The sequence below is a fragment of the Podarcis cretensis genome (assembly GCF_951804945.1).
Source record: "Podarcis cretensis genome assembly, chromosome: 15".
NCBI classification, from domain to species: Eukaryota; Metazoa; Chordata; class Lepidosauria; order Squamata; family Lacertidae; genus Podarcis; species Podarcis cretensis.
This window is the reverse complement of record NC_137185.1, coordinates 1397014-1420166: the sequence shown is the minus strand read 5'-3', so window position 1 is coordinate 1420166 and position 23153 is coordinate 1397014. Positions and strand designations below refer to the sequence as shown.

The 23153-nt window shown below is 51.7% G+C and overlaps 1 protein-coding gene across 7 annotated transcripts in view; it reads left to right on the top strand.

Annotated features, from left to right (window-relative positions):
* The window catches only part of PHF12 (PHD finger protein 12), a 29355-nt gene that overhangs the window by 4073 nt on the left and 2129 nt on the right, over nucleotides 1-23153 (top strand). The window contains exons 1-13 of one of the 7 annotated variants that reach the window (XM_079955437.1): nucleotides 1537-1745; nucleotides 11707-11779; nucleotides 14336-14732; nucleotides 15383-15503; nucleotides 16094-16226; nucleotides 16345-16509; nucleotides 16802-16963; nucleotides 17863-18673; nucleotides 19078-19206; nucleotides 20317-20463; nucleotides 21689-21787; nucleotides 22103-22185; nucleotides 22339-22477. In XM_079955437.1, coding sequence (XP_079811563.1) covers nucleotides 1639-1745; nucleotides 11707-11779; nucleotides 14336-14732; nucleotides 15383-15503; nucleotides 16094-16226; nucleotides 16345-16509; nucleotides 16802-16963; nucleotides 17863-18673; nucleotides 19078-19206; nucleotides 20317-20463; nucleotides 21689-21787; nucleotides 22103-22185; nucleotides 22339-22477 — 2566 coding nt within the window. In that variant the 5' untranslated portion in view covers nucleotides 1537-1638. Of the gene's footprint in view, nucleotides 1-1536; nucleotides 1746-2164; nucleotides 2191-10279; nucleotides 10382-10839; nucleotides 11059-11706; nucleotides 11780-14335; nucleotides 14733-15382; nucleotides 15504-16093; nucleotides 16227-16344; nucleotides 16510-16801; nucleotides 16964-17862; nucleotides 18674-19077; nucleotides 19207-20316; nucleotides 20464-21688; nucleotides 21788-22102; nucleotides 22186-22338; nucleotides 22478-23153 lie in introns of those variants that run through there. The other 6 variants (XM_079955439.1, XM_079955440.1, XM_079955438.1 and 3 more) reach the window with 6 other exon arrangements.

Here is a 23153-nt window from a genome sequence, read left to right as displayed (position 1 = left end):
CCTGGGCCAGCCTGCTTGCAAATAGCTAGTGGGGCCTAGTAAACAGTGCAGTACATGCATGCTTTTGTGGCACTCTCAGGTGAACTGCATCTGGAGGTACAAGTAGCATATTTAAAGAATACCTGGTAGGAGCTGTTTATCTGGAACTTTATTTTGTTCCTCCCACTCAAACCTTTGCTTATACTCTTCTAGTCTCCTTTTCCCCACTTAAATCCCCTCTCTTTCTCTCTCTCTCTCTCTCTCCCTCTCTCTCTCTCTCCCCTCTCTCTCTCTCTTTCTCACAATCACACACACACACACACACACACACACCCCTCCTTTCCCTCCCTGTGCTCCCAAGTGAATTTATAATCTTGCAGTGGAGCTCAGCTCACCAAAGGCCACATCCCCCTCATGACCACCGACTATGATTTCACTGAGGAATTACAAGAATGTCAGTGAAGGGAAGGTGGTTTTCTGTGTAAAACAGGTAACTAGCAAACAAATAAATCAGTGGCAGTTGCAGAATGCGGGGCAGGTGAACTGGCTTTTCTCCAGGATGTAAAAGCCTCCTCCGAACTTAGTGAACCATGCTATCCATCTGGGTCAAATCCCATTTATAGCTTCCTGTTTGGCTCACAAGTAAAGATCGCTATAGCAATGCAAGGCCTATGGTGAAAGTGAATTTTGTGTAAGATAATTTAAATGGTCGTGCCCAGGTTCCTCCCCACCAACTTAAATGTGTCTCCATTCCAAATTATTTCTGTGATTCTGTCTCCTTTCTGGGCACTGTTTGCTAGCTTCTCAGGTTACTGCTTTGAGGGCACCGGATCAGCCTCCTCTGTCTGGTTTTTTGACTCAGCGCCTCAATATAGGGCTGTTGTTTTTTAAAGAGCTAGAGTGAGCTTCTCTTAAAATGAAGACCTGGCAAGGCAACTGCGGAGTCCAGCATGCTCTTTTTTTTCTTCTTTTTTTTTGTGCCATCTGCAGTGGTTTGAAATAGCATAACTTATTTCCTTGCCTCACACGGACTGGGCATTCTTGCCTCCCTAGGGTAACCTTTGGGTGTTCATTGCCTTCATGTGAGTTCATTGCCTCTGTCTTTACTGTTCACTCGGCCTGTCGCTATTCCATTCTTTATACAAACCTGGAAGAAGGTCTTCGCTTCTTCCTGTCGTCACATAGAAGCAGCGTTGACAGGTTTATTAATACTTTATGATTCTGATTTGTTTTTGTTTTTTTAACCTGTCATTTGGCCCTAGGAACATAGAAAGCTGCCTTATGCTGAGCCATTGGTCTATCAAGCTCATCATTGTCTACACCAGGGGTGGGGAGCCTCCATCCCACATGCCTAATCCTGCTCGCCAGGCCTCTGCACTTGGCCCATCAAGCCATTTCAGGCAAGCCACAGTTGCTTGCCCTACACCTGACATCATATCAGGCATTTGGAAAGTCCTGCCCAGGGGACTTTGCAAAGTGTCGATCACATGATGCCATTAAGATGTCAGGTGATTGATAGGTGGGTTGCCCTGCAGGGGAAGATAAGGATTTGGCCTATCAAGCCAGAAAGGTTTCCCACCCCTAGTGTGCAGTGGCTGGCAGTGGGAAATCAGAAGATTTCCCAGCCCTACCTAATACCAAAGAAGATTAGAGAAATGCATGGAGGAGAGGGCTATGATGGCTAACAGGCACGATGGCTGTGCTCTGCCGCCTTGGTTGGAGGCAGCAATGGTTCTGAATACCAGTTGCTGGAAACAGAAGGAAAGGTGAGTGTTGTTGTGCTCCAGTTGTGCTTTTGGGCTTCCCATTGGGGCATCTGGTTGGCAACTGTTTGTGAGCATAGGATGCATTGGCCTGATCCAGCAGACTTGCCTGAATATTTTATTGCCACTCTCCTCCTCCTCCTCCTCTCAGTGTTTCAAATGTGTCGTGTGACACACAGGGCACTGCTCCAGGTGTGTATAGGGAAAAGCATTTCCCAAACGGTTTTCTGGTGCCTGCTTGAGGCTCTTCAACGTGCAGATTCCTTTAACATCAGCGGCTGTCAGCTAATGACTCCTTATGGCTTGCTAGGAGGGGCTGTATGCTTGGTTGTGGAGCAAATATTCGGCTCCTGGATTGTGACAGCAGGTGTTGGGAAGGTTCTCTGCCAGAGACCCTGGAGAGCGGGAGCCCATCAGAATAGACAGTTCTGGACTGAATGGAGCTGTGGTAGGTAGAAGCTTTGCATCTTCAGTTTTCCTCTTTGTTAACACCAGTAATATATATGGCGAGTGCACTGAGGGGGTTTTGTGTCTTTGAAGCTGGAAGCGGTTGGCTGGGCTGCCTAATGTCACAGCTTGTTGTGGCAGGCAGGAGGGTCCCTGGCCAAGCCAGTCAGATTCCTTGGCAGGCGCTGAGTGAGCTGTTAGAATCCCAGGAAAAGGGCAAGCCTGGCTGGAGGGCCCATAGAGAAACAAAGGGGGGCAAAGGCTGGAGGAAGTAGAAAGATCTGGGAAGGCTTTTGTGATTGGCTACTGGTGATGGTAATAGGGGAGCCTTTGGAAAGGAGAAGTTGTGCATAGGAGTTATGGGTGGCAGGAGATGCACATTGATTTCATGTAATGAACCAAGTCTCTGGTTTCACAGTCTCTATATCATTCTTATCAGTGATGTTGCATATTCTCCTATAGTGATCAAGCCTTCATGCAGAATCATTACTGCAAAGAGCCAGCTATTAGTTATACACACACAGCGTTAAAGGGAACAGTTTTGAACAAGGATAAACTTCTGGGTTCACAGTAACGTCTGCTGTTATATCACGTTAGAGACAGAGTTTCATCAAGTATCTTTTTCAAATGCAGCTTTTCCCTCTCACATACTCTGTTATATCAATGTAAGTTATAAAAAGAATACTCCACCCTTTCTTCATAAATGAACTCTGCACATCATTTAACAACACAGCCAGCAGCAATATAAAACAAAATAAATAATCAGAAAAGAAGAAGCGGTACTCGGCAACACAGAAAGAAATTACTGTAATAGTAATCACAATCTCGGCCAATCTCAAATCGTATTGGAAAATGCCAGGTTTCACACCTGACACCTGAAGGCAATATAGTATTGCAGTTAGGCAAGCCTCCCTTTTGTGGGGGGGGGGGGCATTCCATGGAGCTGGTGTCACCTCTGAAAAAACCCTGCTCCTCGTAAATTCATGCCAGAAATCAGCAGACGAGAGCACCTAGAGCAGCCCCTCTTTGTTAAATGTGAGGGCTGTGTTGCAGGACAGAGTGTTTTTCCAGCAGCTAGGCCCCAAGCCATTTAGGTCTTTATAAGCAAGGAGCAGCACTTTGAATAGAGTCTGGTAACAAAGCAACAACCAGTGTAGCTCACATCATTTCTAGAGTCATATGCTCCTGAGCATCCAGTTGCAGCCAGTATCTGGTGCCTGCATTTTGCACCAGGTGAATGTTTGCAGACTCTTCAAGGGCAGCCCAGGCAAAGAGTGTGCTACAGTAATCAAGCCTGGAAATTTACTTGGTCATGAACAGACTTGGTTGGTGATGGCCATCGCTATGACTATTGAGTGGCGACTTCCATTTTTCCTTCCTGTGATGGTTTTCAGTGAAGCAAGTTGACCTATTCAGCTGGTCATTGATCAAGAGATGTGTGGGCCATTTATTGATTGCAAACAGTGTGTGCAAAAACGAAATGCTTTCGTGGGCAAACTGAGTGAAGTTATTCTACGTGAGTGTTACAAAAGCAAGCTCCCTTCTCGTGAAGTTTGCTGTGGGAAAGGAGAAGAGCCATGTTTGAAAACTGCCTTTGTTTACTAGCATGTGTTGGGAGACTTCATTTTGTGGGTTCTGTTCCCATAGCGCTTCAGGGTTGGAGTGGATCCTATCATACTTGAAGCCCTTGGAGGACTAACTGATTAAATGAGTCCAAGGCAGGTGAAAGACCAAGGATTCTGTAGCTTCCAGAAGTCATAAACTCTGGTTTAAAAATAATAAGGGTGGGTTTTGACTCTTGTTTACGGGCTGTGGGTAAAAGGAATCAACAGACTGAGAGCTGCATCATTTAACTGCAGCTAAAAGCAAAATGTGTAACTTCAGAAGCCTTGTATAGAAGCGGAACTTAGCACAAAAGGGCCCTGTCTGAGGCTGGGCAATCGGATAAGCACCCAGGTTGGTCTGTTGGCGCCGGCATGCATCTTGGGCCTCTGGAAGCGAGTGGTTGCAATTAAGAATCCAGGCTCATTGTAACTTGAACCGGGTTTTCTTTGCCCTCAACCGCCTTCTTTGGGGGGCGGGGGCAGGAGTCTGGTGCTTCGTCGGACGTCCTCTTGCAGCTCTCAAGAGCCCCCTTTTCCTCACAAGCTCCCCCCAAAATTAGTCCAAAGCACGTACAGGCACATGTCAGGGAACAGTCTCTGAGGCGCGGCTGGCGTTCAGTGGTAAAGCACATGATCTGCCTGTTGAGCAGAGGTGGAGGGCCTGTGGGCCCCTCCCCACACATATTACTGGACTACAACTCCACAATCATTCTTGGCCATTGGCCATGCTGGCTACTGGGAGATGGAGGCCAGTAGCCCCTGGAAGAGCCACAGGTTCTCCATCATTGGTATAGGCTCAGCTCCCAATACCCATGGTTAAAGGATCTCTGCTGACAAAGACCTCAGCGTGGAAGCCCCTAAAGAGCTGCTTCTGTGCAGGGAATCCCATATTGTGTTAGGTGAGTTGTCTGTCTCATTAGGTGTTGGGAACCTAAGAATCTGCCTTACACTGAATCAGACCCACGGCCCATCTAGCTCAGAATTGTCTTCAGTCTGGGAGCATCTCTCCAGGGTTTCAAGCACGGGAACTTTCACCAGCACTACCTGGAGAACTGTTGGGGATTGAAACAGAGATATGAAAGCTAGGAGCTAAATGGCACCTTAAACCTATGGGCACAGCAACGGAATGCCTAAGAGCACTTTTTATAACAAGAATACAAAGCTGAAACTGAATGAGCTGCAGCTAAAATATTATTTTAAAAAAGTCCTTCCCGTAGCACCTTAGAGACCAACTAAGTTTGTTGTTGGTATGAGCTTTCGTGTGCATGCACACTTCTTCAGATACCTGATGGACTTCCACTTCATGCGTCTCAGTGTGGTGCCTTCCATAGTTCTAGTCACAGGTAGGTAGCCGTGTTGGTCTGCCGTAGTCGAAACAAAATAAAAATATTCCTTCCCGTAGCACCTTAGAGACCAACTAGGTTTGTTATTGGTGTGAGCTTTTGTGTGCATGCACACTTCTTCAGATACCAGATCATAAAATATTATGTTCATTTTTCACATGGTCTAGTCCTTCCCCTGTCCGCCCACCCCTAATATTCTTATGAGGGTCTCATCTCCAGTCTTCAGGAAATAACTGGAAGTGGGGAGGCAGAAAATCCTTCCACTCTGCAGTTTTAATCTGAAATCTTAAGCGCAGTACTGCACCCAGAGCTCAGAAACTGCTCGCACTAATGAAATTCCCTGTCACAAAATGCGCCTAGAACAATGAGAGTTTCGAACACTGCTTCTGCACACAAAGCAAATGCTCTGCTGCTGAGCTATGGCACTTCTCCAAGTTTAATATAGTCCCTTAGCCCACAGGAGCTGGGCTGGTGAGCATCATGGCTGTGCTGGGCACCATTCAGAATGCAGACTGCTCCATTTACCCTGTGGCCCTCTGTTGTAACCCACCCATTGCAGAATAATGGAAGCCTTCAGGGAAGAGATGAGCAATAGCCCCCAATAAGTTTTTTGTGAGAATTTAACGATGGCAAAAAAGGAGGACACAAACTGAGGCATCAGTCTTGGCAGGCTCCCCGACCACAAAGGCCAAACTGGGCTTGGCAAAAGGTTCAGTTAATTCAGAGTATATAACAACACTTTTTTGTTCTGGGATTGAGGATGCTGGATCCCAGGGTGGAAGCCTCCCTTGCGCAGCAGAGTCTTGCCACGTTGAGCTCTTGGCTTGGCTGTGTGCATCTCTCTTGAGTGGAGGCTCTGGAATCTATGCTCTTGACTTGGTAACTTGGCACAGCCACTGCAGCACAGCCACTTTTGCTTCCTGCTGAAGATCCTCTGTGCTGCCCATGGGCTGATTCCTCTGTGGCAAACGGGCCTGTCGCAGATCCAAGGGCAGAATGGTACGGCCTGCTTGGAACCTATGGTTTGTGGGGCTTGGAGCAAATGTGGATGGATGTTTGGGGCAGGGTGTATGATAATGTGTGTGCTGTGCTGTAGTTCTTGTTGCCAAAAAGTTTGCCAAAGGAGGTGTAGTGCTGTGCAAATAGTTTTTGTTGGTTAAAAGCTTGCCAAAGGAGGTGCCGGAAGAGGAAACATTGGACTTCCCAGGAAGCATTCATCACACGTTAATCATACCATTAAAAAAAAAGAATGCAAATCTTCCAGCTGCAGATTGGAAGTCAGGTATCCTGTACTGCCCTTTTCCCACTTGTTGAGAGTGAACTGGAAATTGCTGGGGTAGGGGTATGTGTGTGAAGCCTGGGAGCAAAAGGGTGCAGTCCCCTCCCTACAAAACCACAGCAGTACTTCCTGGACTGCCTGGCAGGTGGCATTCAGCTGTGGTCTGATTGCAAAGCAGGCACTTAGTATTGGGCAGCTCTTTCAGGAACTCTTTTGTGTCCAGCCAGGAAGAGGAAAGGCTTGCTTCCTGGGAAGTAAAAAAAAGCGGCCTAGCAGTACGAAGAACCACCCAGCTTGGTTGGATCGCCCTGGGGAATTCTGTGCCTTACTTGAAAGCAGGCCAGAGGCGAGAGAGAGAGATTGGGGCACATTGTTAGTAAATGCCAAGGTACAGGCAGCATGAAACCCAGGATAGCTGATAGCACGCTTGGTTGTTAGGTAGTGGTTTGTTGTGGGAAGGTATCTGATGTACCGGCCTTCTTGCTTTCAGCATGCTTCTGAAAGGTTTGTGGTTTTTCAATCCGCACAGACAGCAATGGCATATTGCATTTCATCTAAATATTGCCTTTCATCCCCCCCAAAGTGTCGGTTTGCAGCCTATATTTAGCCTTTGGAGGATGGCCATATCAGAGGAGGTGAAACACAGCCATCCTTGCTAGCTTTCGGAAACGCCTCCGCCAGTTAGGCCAGAGGGGCAAAGGTGTGCGGGCAGGCCAGGTTAAGTCAAGCTGCTGCTAATTACCAGCACTGGGATTCCCCTGAGATGAGACAGGGGGATAAGGTGGTTTGTTTGTTTTTCTGCATGGAGGCCTTCCTGAAGAGCTGAACTTTGAGAAGACTGAACTGCTTGGCCTCCTTGCAAGAACGTCTTGTCAGCTGCATTTGATTTCCAGTGGTGTCCCCCTTTCTTATTTATTTTTTGCGTTTGCTCCAGGGACCATTTTGAAGCTTTTGCAAGCCCTGACTTCAGCACACCATAATTGTGGCGTTGTTCTTAAAAGGGCAGGTGGATTTTTCAGGGACCAAACTGGAGAGGCAGTAGGTCTCACAACCGCTGCTTCCTCCTCCCTTGGCTCCCCACCCCCCTGTGCCGGCAGGATCCTGACAAAGAGCACCACTGTGTGGAGGGAAGGGAGCTGTTTCCTGATCATTAATCTGCCTCTCGGAAAAAGATGTGCATTCTCCATTTCTCTGGTCACAGCCAGCAGCAGGGAGCTGCAGCTTGGAAAAATGTCTGCCAGCGAAACTGGCGGAGTGGCTGTGTTTTGATGGTGGCTGCTTCGCGGTAGGGATCGATTGTGGCCAGTTTAGATTGCCTGCAGGTGTTTTCACCCCCAGAAGGCTCTGAGGAGCAGCTGCAAAGAGAGGTTCAGGTGCCACGCAGCTGTTTTGCAGAACGGAAACTTTGCCAATATCTGCGTGTTTCTCAGTGGGTCTCAGTTGCAAGAAGCTGAGTTTGCTACTCGTTCACAGAACCAGGAATGCCCCTGAGGCCTCTTGTGCTGTAGCCTGGCTTAGAAATGAGAGGCCTGAACGAGCCTTTCCACTTCTCTCCTGATGTTATTGGTGGCAGGCCTGCAAAATGCACCACAGCGTCCTAAATCTTGAAACAGAACCATTGAGCCGTTTCCCATTCTCCCATCCCCGGACAGCAGAGATGTTGGGGTAGCTCAGGTGCTTGCTATAATAAAGTCCACCTATGCAGACATCTTGAAAATCTCCTCCGTATGGGTCTTTGTGGGGTGATGGTGCCTGACCGCTGGCGCTTGGGAGTATGGGATTATTTTCTGCTGGTAACCCTGCAGCTGGACTGCCTTTGTGGACTGAATGCTGGAGGTGCTGAGTTTGTGGGACTGCGTCGGCTGCTCTCTCCCAGCAGGCCCCTTTTTATTATGTGCATGGGGGGGTGTCTGCAGCCACGGAGGTCAGGTGTGTTGGCGCATGATGTTTTCCCTAATTTCTGCAAGCTGGATCCTGTTCTTACCTGGCTGCATTTTATTCCCCCATGCTCTGGAATGTCAATGTCATACCTCCAAGCGGGTGGATGGAACAACTTCAGCGCTGCTGGCAACCTTCAGTCTCTGATCATCACTCGCTGCCCCCTCCCAACCACCCAAATCTGCCTGAGGCCCACAGATAAACTGGCAAGCCCTTCAAGCCTCAGGGGGCAGCTGCTCACTGGAACTACTACAGCTGTCTTTTGAAACTTATTTTTTAAAAGCAGCTCACTCTCTACTATTTTGTTCCCAGCGCCCTTCCTACCAGGCTTATTGGGGTGAGGGGTTTTGTTGCATCTTTGCTTGAAACTCGACCATGGGAGGTTAGGTAGCCAGGCTTGGCCATCTGTGACTGCTTCCAACCTTCAGGCAGTCGCGTGGGTTTTGGTTTTTTCTTTCTTTCAAGAAATGGTTTGATGTGTGGATTTTCCACTGTGCTCTTGAGACTGCCTCAATCACACACTCCAGAGTTCACTTGCCGCCTCCCTGATTCCTGAGCTGTGCTCTCAAAATGGCTGCCTGCCTCGTTCATGTGTCTTGATTTCTGAGCAGGAAGTTTCTGGGAGATCTGGTGTAGGCAGGAGGTACGCTGGGTCCAGGTTCCTGTCGTAGGTGTCTCTGTATCCATAGACCAGTTTCCAGAGAAGCATATCTGTGAGTTTTTAAGACTATAAAGCTTTCCGGTACAGCCTTGGTGCAGAAGGCAAACACTCCACAGACCCAGCTTGACTTCTTCCTGCTCAGTGTTCTCTCAGTCCCGTCTCTCACTTTCCTTTGCAACTGGCAGCAGAACCACAAATACTAGCCCAGCCTAGGTGGTGTGCCCACCAGGAGTAAAACACACCATCCCACCCCGCTCTTTCTGCCACATGGATCCATTGCAGAGCGAAAAGAGACGGCCGCTGGTGGAGAAAGGACTTGGGCATGTGGCTCAAATGAGGGAAGGCCTGGCCTCAGCCGGGAACTGTAGTTTGTTGGATAGGTTTCCCTGGTAGGAAAGGGTTCAAAAGGAAGATAATGAAATGAGAGCCGACTGCATGTGCCTCCTTAGAGATGGAAAGCCTGGATGTAGATATTCCCGGCCAATCACAAATGGAGCAGCCCTAATTCTCAGCATTTACAGAGCACTTCATTGCATTTCAGAGAGTTTCACTTGAGCTCTGTCGGTTTAGAACAGCAGCCCTGTAAAGGAGGCCAGCATTACCATCTGTGGCTGTGGTGATCTTTGAAGTTGGGGACTCAGGAAGCTCAGCTGCTCCTTCGCCTTTCGCTGTTGCAACGAACCTGGTGGCTTCTTTCTTTCTTTCTTTCTTTCTTTCTTTCTTTCTTTCTTTCTTTCTTTCTTTCTTTCTTTGTCTTGGGGTAAGCCAAGGTCCCTGCCTAGCATCTCCCTTTGCCTGTTTTGAGGCAGAGTGGCAACCTTTTATTGGGAGCCAAGAGCTGTTGTCAAAGGGCGCTGAGCACTTGTAGGCTACTCAAACATTATTGTGATCAAATTGCAACGATCAAGAACAGAAACAATGTGTGGTTACAGCAGGAGTCACCAGCGTGGTGCCCTTGAGCACAGTCGTGCCCACAAGGGCCTTCTCTGGTGCCCACAGCGTTGTCTCACCCTGCCAAAATTAGGCTCGGAAGGAGCATTCTGTTGTGACCAATAGAACGCGTTGCGGTGTGTGTGTTTGTGGTGTGTGCTCTGTTCTTCTTTTAAGGTGGTGGCAGTGTTTGCAAGGCTCCCTGTTTTGGGTAGTGAAAGGCAAGTACAGCTGTCTTTTGCAAAGTCCCCAACTAAAGTCACTTATGGTGGCAGAGAATTTCAGAACGTGGTATTTGAAATTCACTTCTTTTGGTGTATTTGAAACCTAGATGTATGTCAGGATGGTGGGTGGCTGCCAGCTCTTCATGGAGCAGCTCTTGAAGCGCAGAAGGGAGCAAGGAGCTGCTGGAGGGGCCTCCTGCATTGTGGCTCAAGGTGACTTTGAGATTTTTCAGGCAGAGAGGAACCACCTTGATGCCTCCACGTGAGGCCCACTTGAAAGTCTTTCCTTATTATCTTTGTCCCCCTCCACTTCTGGCTTTCTACTGTTGTATCTCCTCCTGCCCTGAACTTCTTCATCTCTCTCTCCCTACCCCCCATCATGCATGACTCCCCACCCCCAAATGTGGGGCAGCACCACTGGGACCACCTATGTGCGGCCCATCACAACCTGTCATTACTGTGTGTGCATGTGTGTCCATGTGTGTTCACATGCACGGGTGCTGCACGTGCAAATAGACCTCACACAAAGAAGGAGGTTTCACACTGCTAGTAGGCAGCACCCAGATGCATTTGCAAAGGCTGGCCTTCCTTTCCAAGCACGCTGCTGAACATGCATCCTTGGTGCAACTTGTCAATGTCTGACTGCCTTCATCATCCTGGGGGTGCACTTTTGCACTGGTCAGCTATGTGGCAAAGTGTTTAAGGCTCTCACGGACAGCAAAATCTCCTTTGCTCTAGCAGTAACTGGGGAAAGGGGCCAGTGTGGTGGGTCAGCTGGTGCAGAATGCTGCAGCACAATTGCTGATGGGAGTGAGACCCAGCCAGCATATAGAACACCTTTGCTCAGGGATCTGCACTGGTTTCTCATTTGCTGCCAAACCAAGTTCAAGGTGGGGTCACTTTGCTTGTGGGATTGCCATGCCTCAAAATACCCACTTAGGTGTGCTTTCATCTGCACAATTGGCACTATTGTGGTTTTAAAAATAAAAATAAAAACCACCAATATTTTAGTGTGGCAGTCCCAATCCTTTGAAACTCCCTGCCTGTTGACATTCACTGTACTCTTTGGTACCTGTTCAAAACATTTTTGCTTAGCAAAGCCTACCCAGATACATCGAAACTGCACGTATCTCTTTTTAACTCCTGTTGATTTCAAATCATCTTTCAAATGCTTTAAAATACCTGTTTTTAATCTAGCATCTTAATGTTTAATTTCATATTTTTGTAAACCATTTCATATTTCATAATTTCATATTTTTCTTAACAAGCACGCAGTATATAATTTTTACTAATTAGTAAGTGAAAGAAACTGGTGGCTGAGGAACCTGTGTCCTTCCTGCAGGTGCTGCTGGACTCCCAACTCCCCTCCTCATGCTTGGCCCTTGGCCATGCCTGGCTCCTGGTCACGGCAGTCCAGCAACATCTGTAGGGCCCTAGGCTCTCAACCACCACCGGCCTAAATGGAAGAAAGGTGTGGCTTGCATGTCCTTGCCATTTGGAAATATAACGGCCTCCTTTTCTTCCCTCTCTCCTCCCAGTAATCCTCCGCTGAGCGAGGAGATGTTGCCTCCCGGGGAGTGGATGTGCCATCGCTGCACCGTGCGCCGGAAGGTAAAGACGCCTCCGCCCATGAGTGAACAGACCTTCTGGGCATTCGGATGTAATCTCTTCTCCTCCTCTTCCTTCTCTGGAAAGAACAAAAGGGTTGCAAACAGCTGTGGGGAAAGATTTGTTCAGGAGGGGCGGGTGTGAGGACATACAGCTGCCACAGACCAAAAAATAGCTTTTATAATTCCCAACGCATTATGAACACCTGTCTTTCTCAAGCGGGGTTGGGAGGAATGCTTCACAAATCTTCGGGAAAAGCTAGATTAAATTAATTCATGCTTTGAGCCTGGCAGGGAGGGTGATGAGAAAGCCGTTCCTTTCTTTACCTGCTTCTCCAGAACATGGCCAAATGTGCAAGTCGCTGGCATAGCTGTGACAAGCTAATTTGGTGGAGCCACATTCCCTGCCTTGCTAAGCCAATTCCAGGTTGTGTGTGTGTGTGCTTGCTTGCTTGTTTGCAGGGGGTGTGGAGGGGGGGGAGCTGGCTGTGACGGCACAGGCCTCTCCCTCTTTCAGGCCAGCTGCTCCCATTGCCAAGCCTCCCCAGTTCCTTCCGGCTAGCTTGGGAGAGGAGAGAATGCAATGACCTCCTGTTGTTTCCATAGCAGCGGGGGGGGGGGAGCAGTGATGAGTTACGCTGGGGCCCCCCTCCCGCCGCCAAAGCTAGGGAGGCGATTATTGGGCCAGGCTCCAACTTGTCATCAGAGATGCCTGCCCTTTCCTGCAGCTAGCAGGGCGGCCCAGCTGAATGCAAATATTGACTCCTGGGACTGCCAGCTTTCAGGGTGTGCTTGAAGAGGGAAAGAGCTGCTGGCAGGGCTGGGTGAAAGAGAGAGAGAGACATTTCAGAGTCCAGGGATTTTCTGGCTTCTCACGTGTCCAGCGATTCCCCCCCTCCCCAAGTGTAGGATTTCCAGCTACTGCCTTTTTTCTGTTCTTAAATAAAAAAGAAGAAGAAAAACCAGTGTAGTAAAAGGAAGCAGTAATGGCCACCAACCTAGTTGACAGATTTAAGAAGGAGAGGGCTATCGATGGCTACTAGCCATGATGGCTGTGCTCTGCCTTCATAGTTGGAGGCAGCAATGCTTCTGAATCCCAATGGCTGGAAACCACAGGAAAGGAGAGTGCTCTTGCGCTTGAGTCCTGCTTGCGGGTTTCCCACAGGCATCTAGAGGGCCACTGCGAGAACACGATGCTGGACTAGGTTGACCATGGGCCTGATCCAGCAGGGGGCTCTTCTTATGGTCTTATGTATGACAGAAGGGCCCATGGCAGAAGCGCTGGCATCTCCCATTAAAAGGATCGGGTAATGCAGGTATTGCCGCGGCCCTTCAAAAGTGGGACTCACATCTTCCCTGTGCATTGGCCACAATGGCTGGTGATGGAGGGAGCTGGGGGCTGCAACATCTGGGCAGCCCCATAATCGCCACCCCCAAAGTAGCAGTTGCTGACCTGTGCCTGAGGCCCAGGAGAGCTGCTGCCAGTCAAAGGAGACCACGCCAGGCTAGATGGGCAAAGAGCCTGACCTGATAGGACCTATGGTTCTTAGGCTTGATCTTTTGCTGTGTGTTCCTTAGGGCCTTGGTAGCCACCCATTGCTTCCCCGTATTTAGGGGGCTCCTTTTGATCTACCTCCCCTGCCTGCTGTCCTTTCATTCCTCGGCCCACTTGGTCAGCTGCTGAGCCCAGCAGGCAGCTCAGAATGGCCAAGCTCGCAACTCACCAAACGGCAGGGCCGTGCCACTCTAGGGAATTCAGTTGAGGCAGGAATAGCACGGACTCCTTTCCCCTTTAAATGACTTGAATCCTTTTGTCAGGACAAGGGAGCAAGGTGGCCTTGGAAGTCAGTCACTGACTCTCAGCCTAACCTATCTCACAGGGTTGTTGTGGGGGTTAAATGAGGAGGAGAACTGTGCGCGTTGCCTTGAGCTCCTTGGAGGGAAAAGTGGCATATAAATGCAGCCATTAAAATAAATCTCAAGCAGTCAAAGTAGTTTTATTCCTGCAAGGCTTCTCCCCACACAACACCCCAATCAGTTCGACACAAGCAGAAATAATGGGTTGCATTCAGCTAAGTTCTGCTCCTGAGAGACCCACTGAGAAGAATAGGCCCAAGTTAGTCACATCTGTTAATTTCAATGGACCTGAGTCTGAGTAGGCCCAACTTTGTAAGCCTTAAAAGACATGTCATTCTTCAGCCTGAGGAGTCCCATTCCCTTCCAGACAACCTTCCCAGCACCGGATTCCAGTCCTGGGCAGGAGCAAGGGAAAAAGCAAGCGGAAGATTAAATATAAATTCTACCTTTGTACAGTACCCCCCTCTGTCCTCCATCCGTCCAAACAAGAGGCATGATCAGAGTTCTGTGACACATCTCCAGGCAGGTGCTTGGGGTGTGGCCCCGAGTGAGTAGCAGGGACCAGATAAGAGAGTCCGGGGGGGGGGCGTTGTTTGGCCATTGACCGCTGCTTGGGACTGTCCAGGGAAGGTGATGCTTCCCCTTCCTCCGGCTGCTCTGGGGCTGCTGAGTTAAGACTGCCTGCCTGCTTTGTGCCTTGCAGAAGCGGGAGCAGAAGAAGGAGCTGGGCCACGTCAATGGCTTGGTGGAGAAGTCTGGGAAGAGGACCACGTCCCCCACCAGCGACGCAGCGGACTTCTTGGACCGGGCGAGCGGCGGCGTCCTCCGGACCCTCTCCCACACCCGGCTCCTAGAGCGGAGGGCTAGCCGGCCCGGCACACCCACCTCCAGCGCCAGCACCGAGACCCCCAACTCGGAGCAGAACGACGTGGACGAGGACATCATCGACGTGGACGATGACTCTGCCACCGCAGCAGAGGCAGACGGCGGGCAGCCCCATCTGAAGCGGCCCTTTGAGCTGCTCATCGCCGCCGCCATGGAGAGGAACCCCACCCAGTTCCAGCTGCCCAACGAGCTGACCTGCACCACCGCACTTCCAGGTGAGCAGCAGACCCCACCCCCCTTCTTCTCAGGCGCCAGTAGAAGGGAGAAGCTGGAGCCAGAGACTCCAGAAGAGGCTGGACCAGCCTGGGCTGCTTGGCTTAGCTTGTGGGCATTGCCATTGCAAACTCCTTGCGACTCCATGCCTGGTTGCATGGGTAGCCCAGCACAGGTTGGGGCCCATCAGCCCTTTGGGCAGGGCTTCTTCCTATCAAGACTCTCATGTCCTTCCATGACTGGGAGTTTGGCTCAGCGGTTCCCAAAGTGGGCAGGTCTTTCCCAGAGGCGGTAGGATTGCGCAGGGGGACTTTAGGAGGCAAGCGGGCCACAGGGAGTTGATGGAGGTGTAAATGACTCTTGAGATGTTGACAAGCTAATATCACTGGATCAAGTTCATCAGGTTTTTTTGAATTAATTAAACCAAATAGTTTTGATTGGACTTTGAATAAAAGTGCAGTCACTTGTTAATCTTCCTTAGCTGAGTGGCTGTTCTGAGTCATTATTTTTAGTAGGGTAGCGTGGGGCAATGGGAATCAGTTTATGGAACCAAGGGGGCAGGGATGCAACAAAGGTTTAGAAACCACTGGCTTAGCCATTTGAGGAATAACAGGGCCGTTTCCATTTGTCTTCCCACCTCCCACCCACCCAGGTACTAGTAAGAGGAGGAGGAAGGAGGAGACGACTGGGAAGAACGTCAAGAAAGCACAGCATGAGCTGGACCACAACGGGTTGGTCCCCCTGCCAGTCAAAGTCTGCTTCACGTGCAGCAGGTATGGGTGTGGCGAGCAGGGGGCTGTAATGGCATTCTGTGCCAGCTTTCTTGGCCAAGATGGGAGTCAGAGCAGGCCGTGTCTCCACTTAGGCAGCACCGTGGGAGGCATGTGGGAGGCCTCCTTGCACTCCCTCTTGGCCCAGCTATGCCCAGGGCCTCACATGGAACGCCGACTCTTTCCCCAGCTGTGGGCAGGGTGTGGCAGGATTCCCACTTAAGGCACTTGGAGGTCATGGGTTTGGATCATGGGCACATCCTTCTTCAGGGGAAGTGCTTCTCAGGGGGCCAGGCACCTGCTTTGCATGCAGAAGACCCCAGGCTCAGTCCCCCTCCCCATTCATCTTCAGTTTAAAGGACAACGGGAGATAACCTCTTCCTGCCCAAGACCCTGGGGACCTGCTGACCCCAGTCAGAGTAGACCTGCCTTCCCTCACCTGGAGCTGTGATGGGGTTTTAGACTACAACCCCCCCCCCATCGGCCCCAGCCAGCACAGCCATGATGTTGGGGCAGATGGAAGTTGTCGTCCGCCAGTTCCCTTTCTCTTCGCTCCTCTGTGTAGTGATGGTGCTTTCCCCTCCCCCTTCCAGGAGTTGCCGCGTGGCCCCACTCATCCAGTGCGACTACTGCCCGCTGCTTTTCCACATGGACTGCCTGGAGCCCCCTCTCACGGCCATGCCCCTGGGCCGCTGGATGTGTCCAAACCACATTGAGCACGTGGTGGTAAGTTGGCCTTCCCCTCCAGGTCCTGCAGAGTCTCTCCCCTCCTGCTTTGCTCCCATGTTGCTGCTGCTGCTGCTGTGACCTGGGGGCGGTGTAATGAGTGCCTCCCCCCTTCCAGCTGAACCAGAAGAACATGACCCTGAGCAACCGGTGCCGAGTGTTTGACCGCTTCCAGGACACCATCTCCCAGCACGTGGTCAAGGTGGACTTCCTCAACCGGGTCCACAAGAAGCACCCCCCCAACCGCCGCGTGGTGCAGTCCATGAAGAGGAAGGGGCTGAAGGTCAGTGGGGAAGGGGTTGTGTTTGTCTCTCTGAATGAGAGGCAGAGGGAGAGGGCTTGAGGGGAGGCTGGGCTGGCCTCTGAGCCTCCTCCGGACTTCCAGGCGCCAGGCTCTTTCCTTGGTGAAGCTGCCTTGCGTCAGCCCACCAGGAGGTGGCAGCCTTGCCTGCGCAGAGGACGGCTTTTCCTCTTGAAGCTTGCAGGCCTCGGCTTGCTCTTTAACCAGGCTTGACCGAGAGGCAAGGCTGGGAAGATTTAACTGCCCCTCCTCTCTCTCCCATGCCCTCCCTCAGGTTCCTGATGCCATCAAGTCCCAGTATCGGATCCCGCCCTCGCTGCTGGCCCCTGCCGCGATCAGAGATGGGGAGCTCATCTGCAACGGGGTCCCTGAGGAGCCCTCGCTGAAGCACCTTTGCAGCCCGGAGCACTTGGCCACCCAGTCAGAGCAGCAAGAGGTAAAGGCCCGGGGCGGAGGCCTCTCTCCAGGAGGGGCTGCACTCCTGCCAAAGGAGGGTCGTCCCCCCCCCCAGCTTCAAAATAGAGGGATGCTGCCTTCTGAGGCCAGCAGACTCTCAGCTGGCTGCGCTTGGCCCTGGCTCTGCTGAGAGCAGCCCTGAGCACCTCTCCATCAGGCACCTTGTGGTGTTCGGTTAGGCATTCTCTCTTGCCTGTTTAGATGTCTCCAAGCTGGCATCTGGGTTGGAAGCAGGGCAGATAACCTCTTTGGGAAACTCATCTCGCATCCATGCTGTGCAGATCTGTTGCGGATTCAGTCTTTTTCCCATGGCAAAGGTCTTTTGTTTCCCTCTGGAGCTGTGGGTTGGACATCCTTCCAGTAGACAGAGAAGCCTGAGGGGACTTTGCTGGATGCGAGCAGCCTGCTTGGAATACGCAGGGCAGTTCCAGGATTCCCCATGAGGTCGTTGGCTCATCTTCCTTGCCTGCCTTAGACCTTAGGCTTGTGCGTTTGCTACAGGCATCTTGCCAGCCGCTGTGAGAACAGGGTCTTGACTCAGAGGGGCCATTGGCCTGACCTGGCAGGGCCATTCTGATGTTCTTATGGAGAAGAAGGCTATCAATTGCTACTAGCCACCATGGCTATACTCTGCCTTCAGAGAGTCGGAGGCAACAATGCTTCTGAATAGCGGATGCTGGAAGTTGCCGGAAGGGACAGTGCTGTTCTCATGCTCGGGTCCTGCCTGTGGGTTTCCCTTTGGGGCATCAGGTTGGACTAGGATGGGCCACTAGCCATATCAGCAAGGCCATTCAGGTGTCCTTTTTCAGGATCTCGCGTTGCGCTTGTTGCAGACTTCCTCTCCTAAGTGTCTCACTCCGTATTCCTTTCTCCTTCCAGTGGCTGTGCAGCGTCGTCGCTCTGCAATGCAGCATATTGAGACACTTATCTGCCAAGCAGATGCCCTCGCTCTGGGACTCTGAGCAGGCGGACAAGGTGGACGTCAAGCCGGTGATCATAGCTGACGGTTCCCTGGCTGGCCCTTACCAGGTGGCGGACAAAGCCAGCCTCCCTCCCCTCTATTCTGCGCCCTGCCCACCTAGCATTGCCCCTCAGAACTCCTTGGGGTCTTCCCTGCAGGAGGACACCCACTACCCCTCGTGTACGGACAGGCCCAAGAAAGTGTCTCCCTGCAGCGCGACGTCCAACGGCCCCAACGCCCCCACGGAGGTGAAAATCAACGGGCCGCATTTATACGGCGACTCTGCTTCTGCCAACTTGACTGACTCCCCAAGGCTTGGTGGCCAGAGCAGCAGCGCCCTCCCGGGGTTGTCCCAGCGGCAGCAGCCATGGCCCCGGCCTGCCACCCCACCGGTAGCCTGCGGGCTCCTCAATCACATGGTGGCGGGGGCTGTCGTGAAGACAGAGAACGCGGTGGGGCCAATCTCGTGCACACACAGGGGCTCCGTGCCAACAGCAGGCATGCCGGCCTCCATCCCGAACTCTTGCGCCAGCCTGGAAGCTGCCAGCACACTGCAGAGGAAGAACGTGCAGATGCAGGTTGGGCCTCTGCTGGCCTCGGACCTGGGGGCGATGGACTCTCCTCTCACTGCCACCCGGGCGCTCACCCCTCCCCAAGCGGCAGCGGTGGGTGACGGGGTCTCTGCCATCGGAGCTGCTCATGGCTTTTGCTCACCAGCACCGCCTCCAGGTGAGAGTGTGTGGACTTCAGGGCAGCTGGGGGTCTCTGGGAGCCCTGCCTTAAAAGGGGCAGGGGGAATGACTGAGTCCTGGGGGACGCCGCCACTTTCATTTATTTTTATTCATAAAATTTATACACTGCCTGATGGTTAAAAACCGAAAACCTTCACTGCGGTTTGCAGAAATATAAAAAGCTGAAATTATAAGAAAATTTAACAACAATAATTTAAAACTTCCAAAAAGCTAAAATAATAGACTAAAAGCAAAACTTCCATCAGCTTTCCGACAAATCCCACCCACCATTGAAGCCAATGTGTTTTGACTCTGCACGATATAAATAAATATATATATAGGTATGTTTGGGGGGGTGCCTGTGAATCCTGACCCAGCAGTTCTTTTTGCTCCTCCCTCTAGACGGTAAGGTCAGCCCGAGCACCTTATCCATAGGAAGTATCTTAACCACCCCCTCGTTGCTCCCTCCCAACTCTTCAGCCACGCTGGACCTCGCAAGTTCCCTGAAAGCATTAATGGACAGCAGCGGAGGTGAGTCCTTGCACAAAGGCATCTTGCTGTGCCAGGAAGGGGGGAGGCAAGCAGGCAGGGAGCTCCTCTTGTTGGTCTTGGGGGGACGACATCTGCAGATGTCCCCAGGGGGCCTCCTGACTCAGCAGTGATCCTCCTGCCAGTGTGGTGTAGTGGTTAAGAGCGGTAGTCTCGTAATCTGGGGAACCGGGTTTGCATCTCTGCTCCTCCACATGCAGCTGCTGGGTGACCTTGGACCAGTCACACTTCTCTGAAGTCTCTCAGCCCCACTCACCTCACAGAGTGTTTGTTGTGGGGGAGGAAGGGAAAAGAGAATGTGAGCCGCTTTGAGACTCCTCCGGGTAGTGATAAAGCGGGATATCAAATCCAGACTCTTCTTCTTCTTCCTGAGTGGCCCTTTTGATTCTCTCTGACCAAGCTGCTGTGTCCCCTCCCCCTTGCCACCCTCTTGATGAAGGCATCTGCACCCGCTTGGTGATGGCCAGAGGTGCATTTAGTGTTGGGATACTGCTGTGGAGACGAGGGCATCAGGCAGGCCCCCAGCTGGCTCCAGACGATCACCGGTCTCCCGTGGAACAGCATCAGTCAGTTAGCGACACAAGTCTCAGATACGCTTACAGACCTGTGCACGCTCTGTCAGCAGTGTGTGTAAATCTCCACACAGCAGATGAGGCGGACAGAGGCCGATGTAAGCATTTATTCAGCATAGTTGTCTGCATCCCTTCGTCTCCAGCAAAACAGCAGTATAGCAAAAGCAACATACAACGGAAGTTCCCAGCAGACAGTGCTGGGGAGTAAACAGGCATGTGATACACAAACGTCATGCCTGTACCCTTTTAAGGTGGAATGGAACTACGGTATATCCTAACATTTAGATCGCCTTCCTGCCTCTTGCCCCCCCCACCCCCAGGCCTGGAAGACAGGATCGTGACCCAGCTGGACCCATGGTAAATGCTAGGTCTTCTTGTATTGTGTCTCTGTGGCCCTGGGCCTGTCAGGAAAGCACCATAAGAAAGGTTATCTTTCTCCTGGCAATGCTGCAAGGTTTAAAGCATTGATTCCCTTAGGCACCTCACCTTAACAGCACCGTCTCTTCTTCTTTTATGTCAGCAGAGATTGAGATAAACATGCTGGATGAGAAGCTGATCAAGTTCCTGGCCTTGCAAAGAATACATCAGCTGTTTGCTTCCAGGGTCCAGCCCTTTGCCAGCAACGCTGGTCCCCACCAGCCCAGTCCTGGGGAAAATCATGCGGAAGGTAGGCCCGTGCCCACGTTGACTCAGGCACTCTCTCCTCCTCTTCCTCTTCTCCGCTGCTCTTGGGGGTACAACAGTCTTAAAATTATAAGTCGCCTTTCTGCTACACACTCCCCAATAGTTGGAATGCAGGAGGGGGGGGGCAAACAAGTGTCTGCGCCAGCAGTAGGAGAGGCAGGCTCCTTGGGAAGGGCCTGCACCAGAAGAAGAAAGCCCTGAGTTGTTCCTGCGGCACCAGAGAAGAAAGTTTCCTCTAGGCATTGGCAGAACGCAGGAGCATCATTGGCCTGATCATAGGAAGTTAGATGGTTGGTCCATTTCGCTCAGTATTGTTTGCATTCACTGGCGGCGGTTCTCGGGGTTTCAGCAGGGAACTCCCCCAGGACAACCCTGGGACCTTCTACAGCCTAAAAATAAAGTAAGATTCTAGTCCTCGTGGTTCTGAATAAAGGTTGAAATAGAAACACGGGAAGCTGCCTTATACCGAATCACGTCGCTGGTCCATCTAGTTCAGTATTGTCCACACTGGCAGCAGTGGCTCTCCAGAGTTTCTGAGCAGACATTGCCGGTCCTTCCTGGAGATGCTGTCAGGGGTTGAACCCTGAGCAGGTGCCCGACCACTGAGCCCTCCCCCAAATAGAAAACACCTGGAATAATGGGGCAGATCTGCATTATGATGAAAAGCCCTTTGCCCACCCCACCTCTCAGCCAAGGGGAGATAATCTAGCCCCCTGTTGTCCACTCTGCCTGGCAGCAGCTCCCCAAGGTCTCTGGGCCCCCCCGATGCCCTTTGACCAGAGTTTGAACCTGGGACCTCCTTCCCACTGGCATTGGGAGCACAGATGCCTTCTTGCTGCCTCGCTTTCGGTGACACGCCTGCTCAGGTGCTGACCCAGGCCCTGCGATGCTTTGTTCAAGAAGCATTGGCCGAAAGATACGCCTCTGTGGGATGGGGAGTGAGAAGGCAAATGACAACCTTTACCCTGCCTCTCCTCTTCCTCTGGTTATGGGCCTCAAGGCAAAATGAAAAATGGCAAGAACATGGCTGGTGGAGGTTTTTTTTTTTTTTGAGGGAGGTGCATGGGTGTGTTCAAATCTAGGGGGCTTCTTGCCTCTTGGCAGTGCTCGATCTTGAGACCACCTGTCAGGGATTCTTTAGCTGTGAATCCCTTAGGGGATCCCTTCCATCTCTACAATTCGATGAATTCCGTCTTTCTGTCTTCCAGGGCAGAGGAAGGAGGTGCAGGCCCGAGCCGTCTTCTACCCTCTGCTGGGGATGGGCAGTGCGGTGAACATGTGCTACAGGACCCTCTACATTGGGACAGGCAAGGGCTAACTCACTGGGGGACTAGCTCGCCTCCCGCCAAGGGAGGGGAGCAGCTACATGTGTGCTCAGCAGCCTCCTGGCTGCCCAATTGGCTGGGGAAGCGGGGTCCGCTTGCAAGTTGCTGCAGCTGCTCTCACTGGAAGCTAGTAACTGGGGTGGTGGGGGAACCCTGAGCCTTCTGGGAGTGGGTGTGCTTTCATCTCAACTTCTGCCGTGGTCCTTTCCTGCTTCCTGTGGCTTTTGGTGGAGGTTTGGCTGCACCTGAGCCGCCGATGCTCAAGAGAGTTTCTGTCTCCCTCCTTCCTTTGCGCAGGAGCTGACATGGACGTGTGCCTTACAAACTACGGTCACTGCAACTACGTCTCCGGCAAGCACGCCTGCATCTTCTACGACGAGGTGAGTCGCGCAGTGCTGCAGCCCGGGAGAGTGGCTTGATTTGGAGGCAGGTAGATTTGGAGAGAGAAAGAGAGGAAGCAGTCTTCTGGGCATCCTTGCCATCAACACTTCCCATCCAGGGTGTGACTCTGTCTCCCTTTCCCTCTGCCCCAGAACACCAAGCACTACGAGCTGCTCAACTATAGCGAGCACGGCACAACGGTGGACAATGTCCTGTATTCCTGCGACTTCTCCGAGAAGACGGCGCTCGTCCCGGCCAGCAGCATGGTTGCCAAAGTACAGAGTGTGATCAGTAAGTTTTCAGCCTCCTGGGCACCAGAGACAAAGCAACACCAAAATCCTACACAAGGGCAACTTGCCTAGGCAGGAGAGCCCCACTCTGCATGCGTTTCTCTCTCTGTTTTACACAAGCATTGCTTCTAGTCCAGGCTTCCTCAACCTCGGCCCTCCAGATGTTTTGAGACTTCAATTCCCATCATCCCTGACCACTGGTCCTGCTAGCTAGGGATCATGGGAGTTGTAGGCCAGAAGCATCTGGAGGGCCGAGGTTGAGGAAGAAGAGTTTGAATTTGATATCCTGTTTTATCACTACCCGAAGGAGTCTCAAAGCGGCTAACATTCTCCTTCCCCTTCCTCCCCCACAACAAACACTCTGTGAGGTGAGTGGGGCTGAGAGACTTCAGAGAAGTGTGACTGGCCCAAGGTCACCCAGCAGCTGCATGTGGAGGAGCAGGGAAGCGAACCCAGTTCACCAGATTACGAGTCTACCGCTCTTAACTACTACACCACACTGGCTCTAGTCCTTAGACGGCTGCACTGGTGTGAGTGTATGGACATTGCTCTGCTTAAAAATCAGAAGCCAGAGGGATGGTTAAATCAGATATTGAGCAGTGAGGGGGATGGGAGGTTCAGCCCCTTTTTGAAGCAAGGCGCCCGGGATTGCGCCCAGGATTCCGAAGGCGATCACA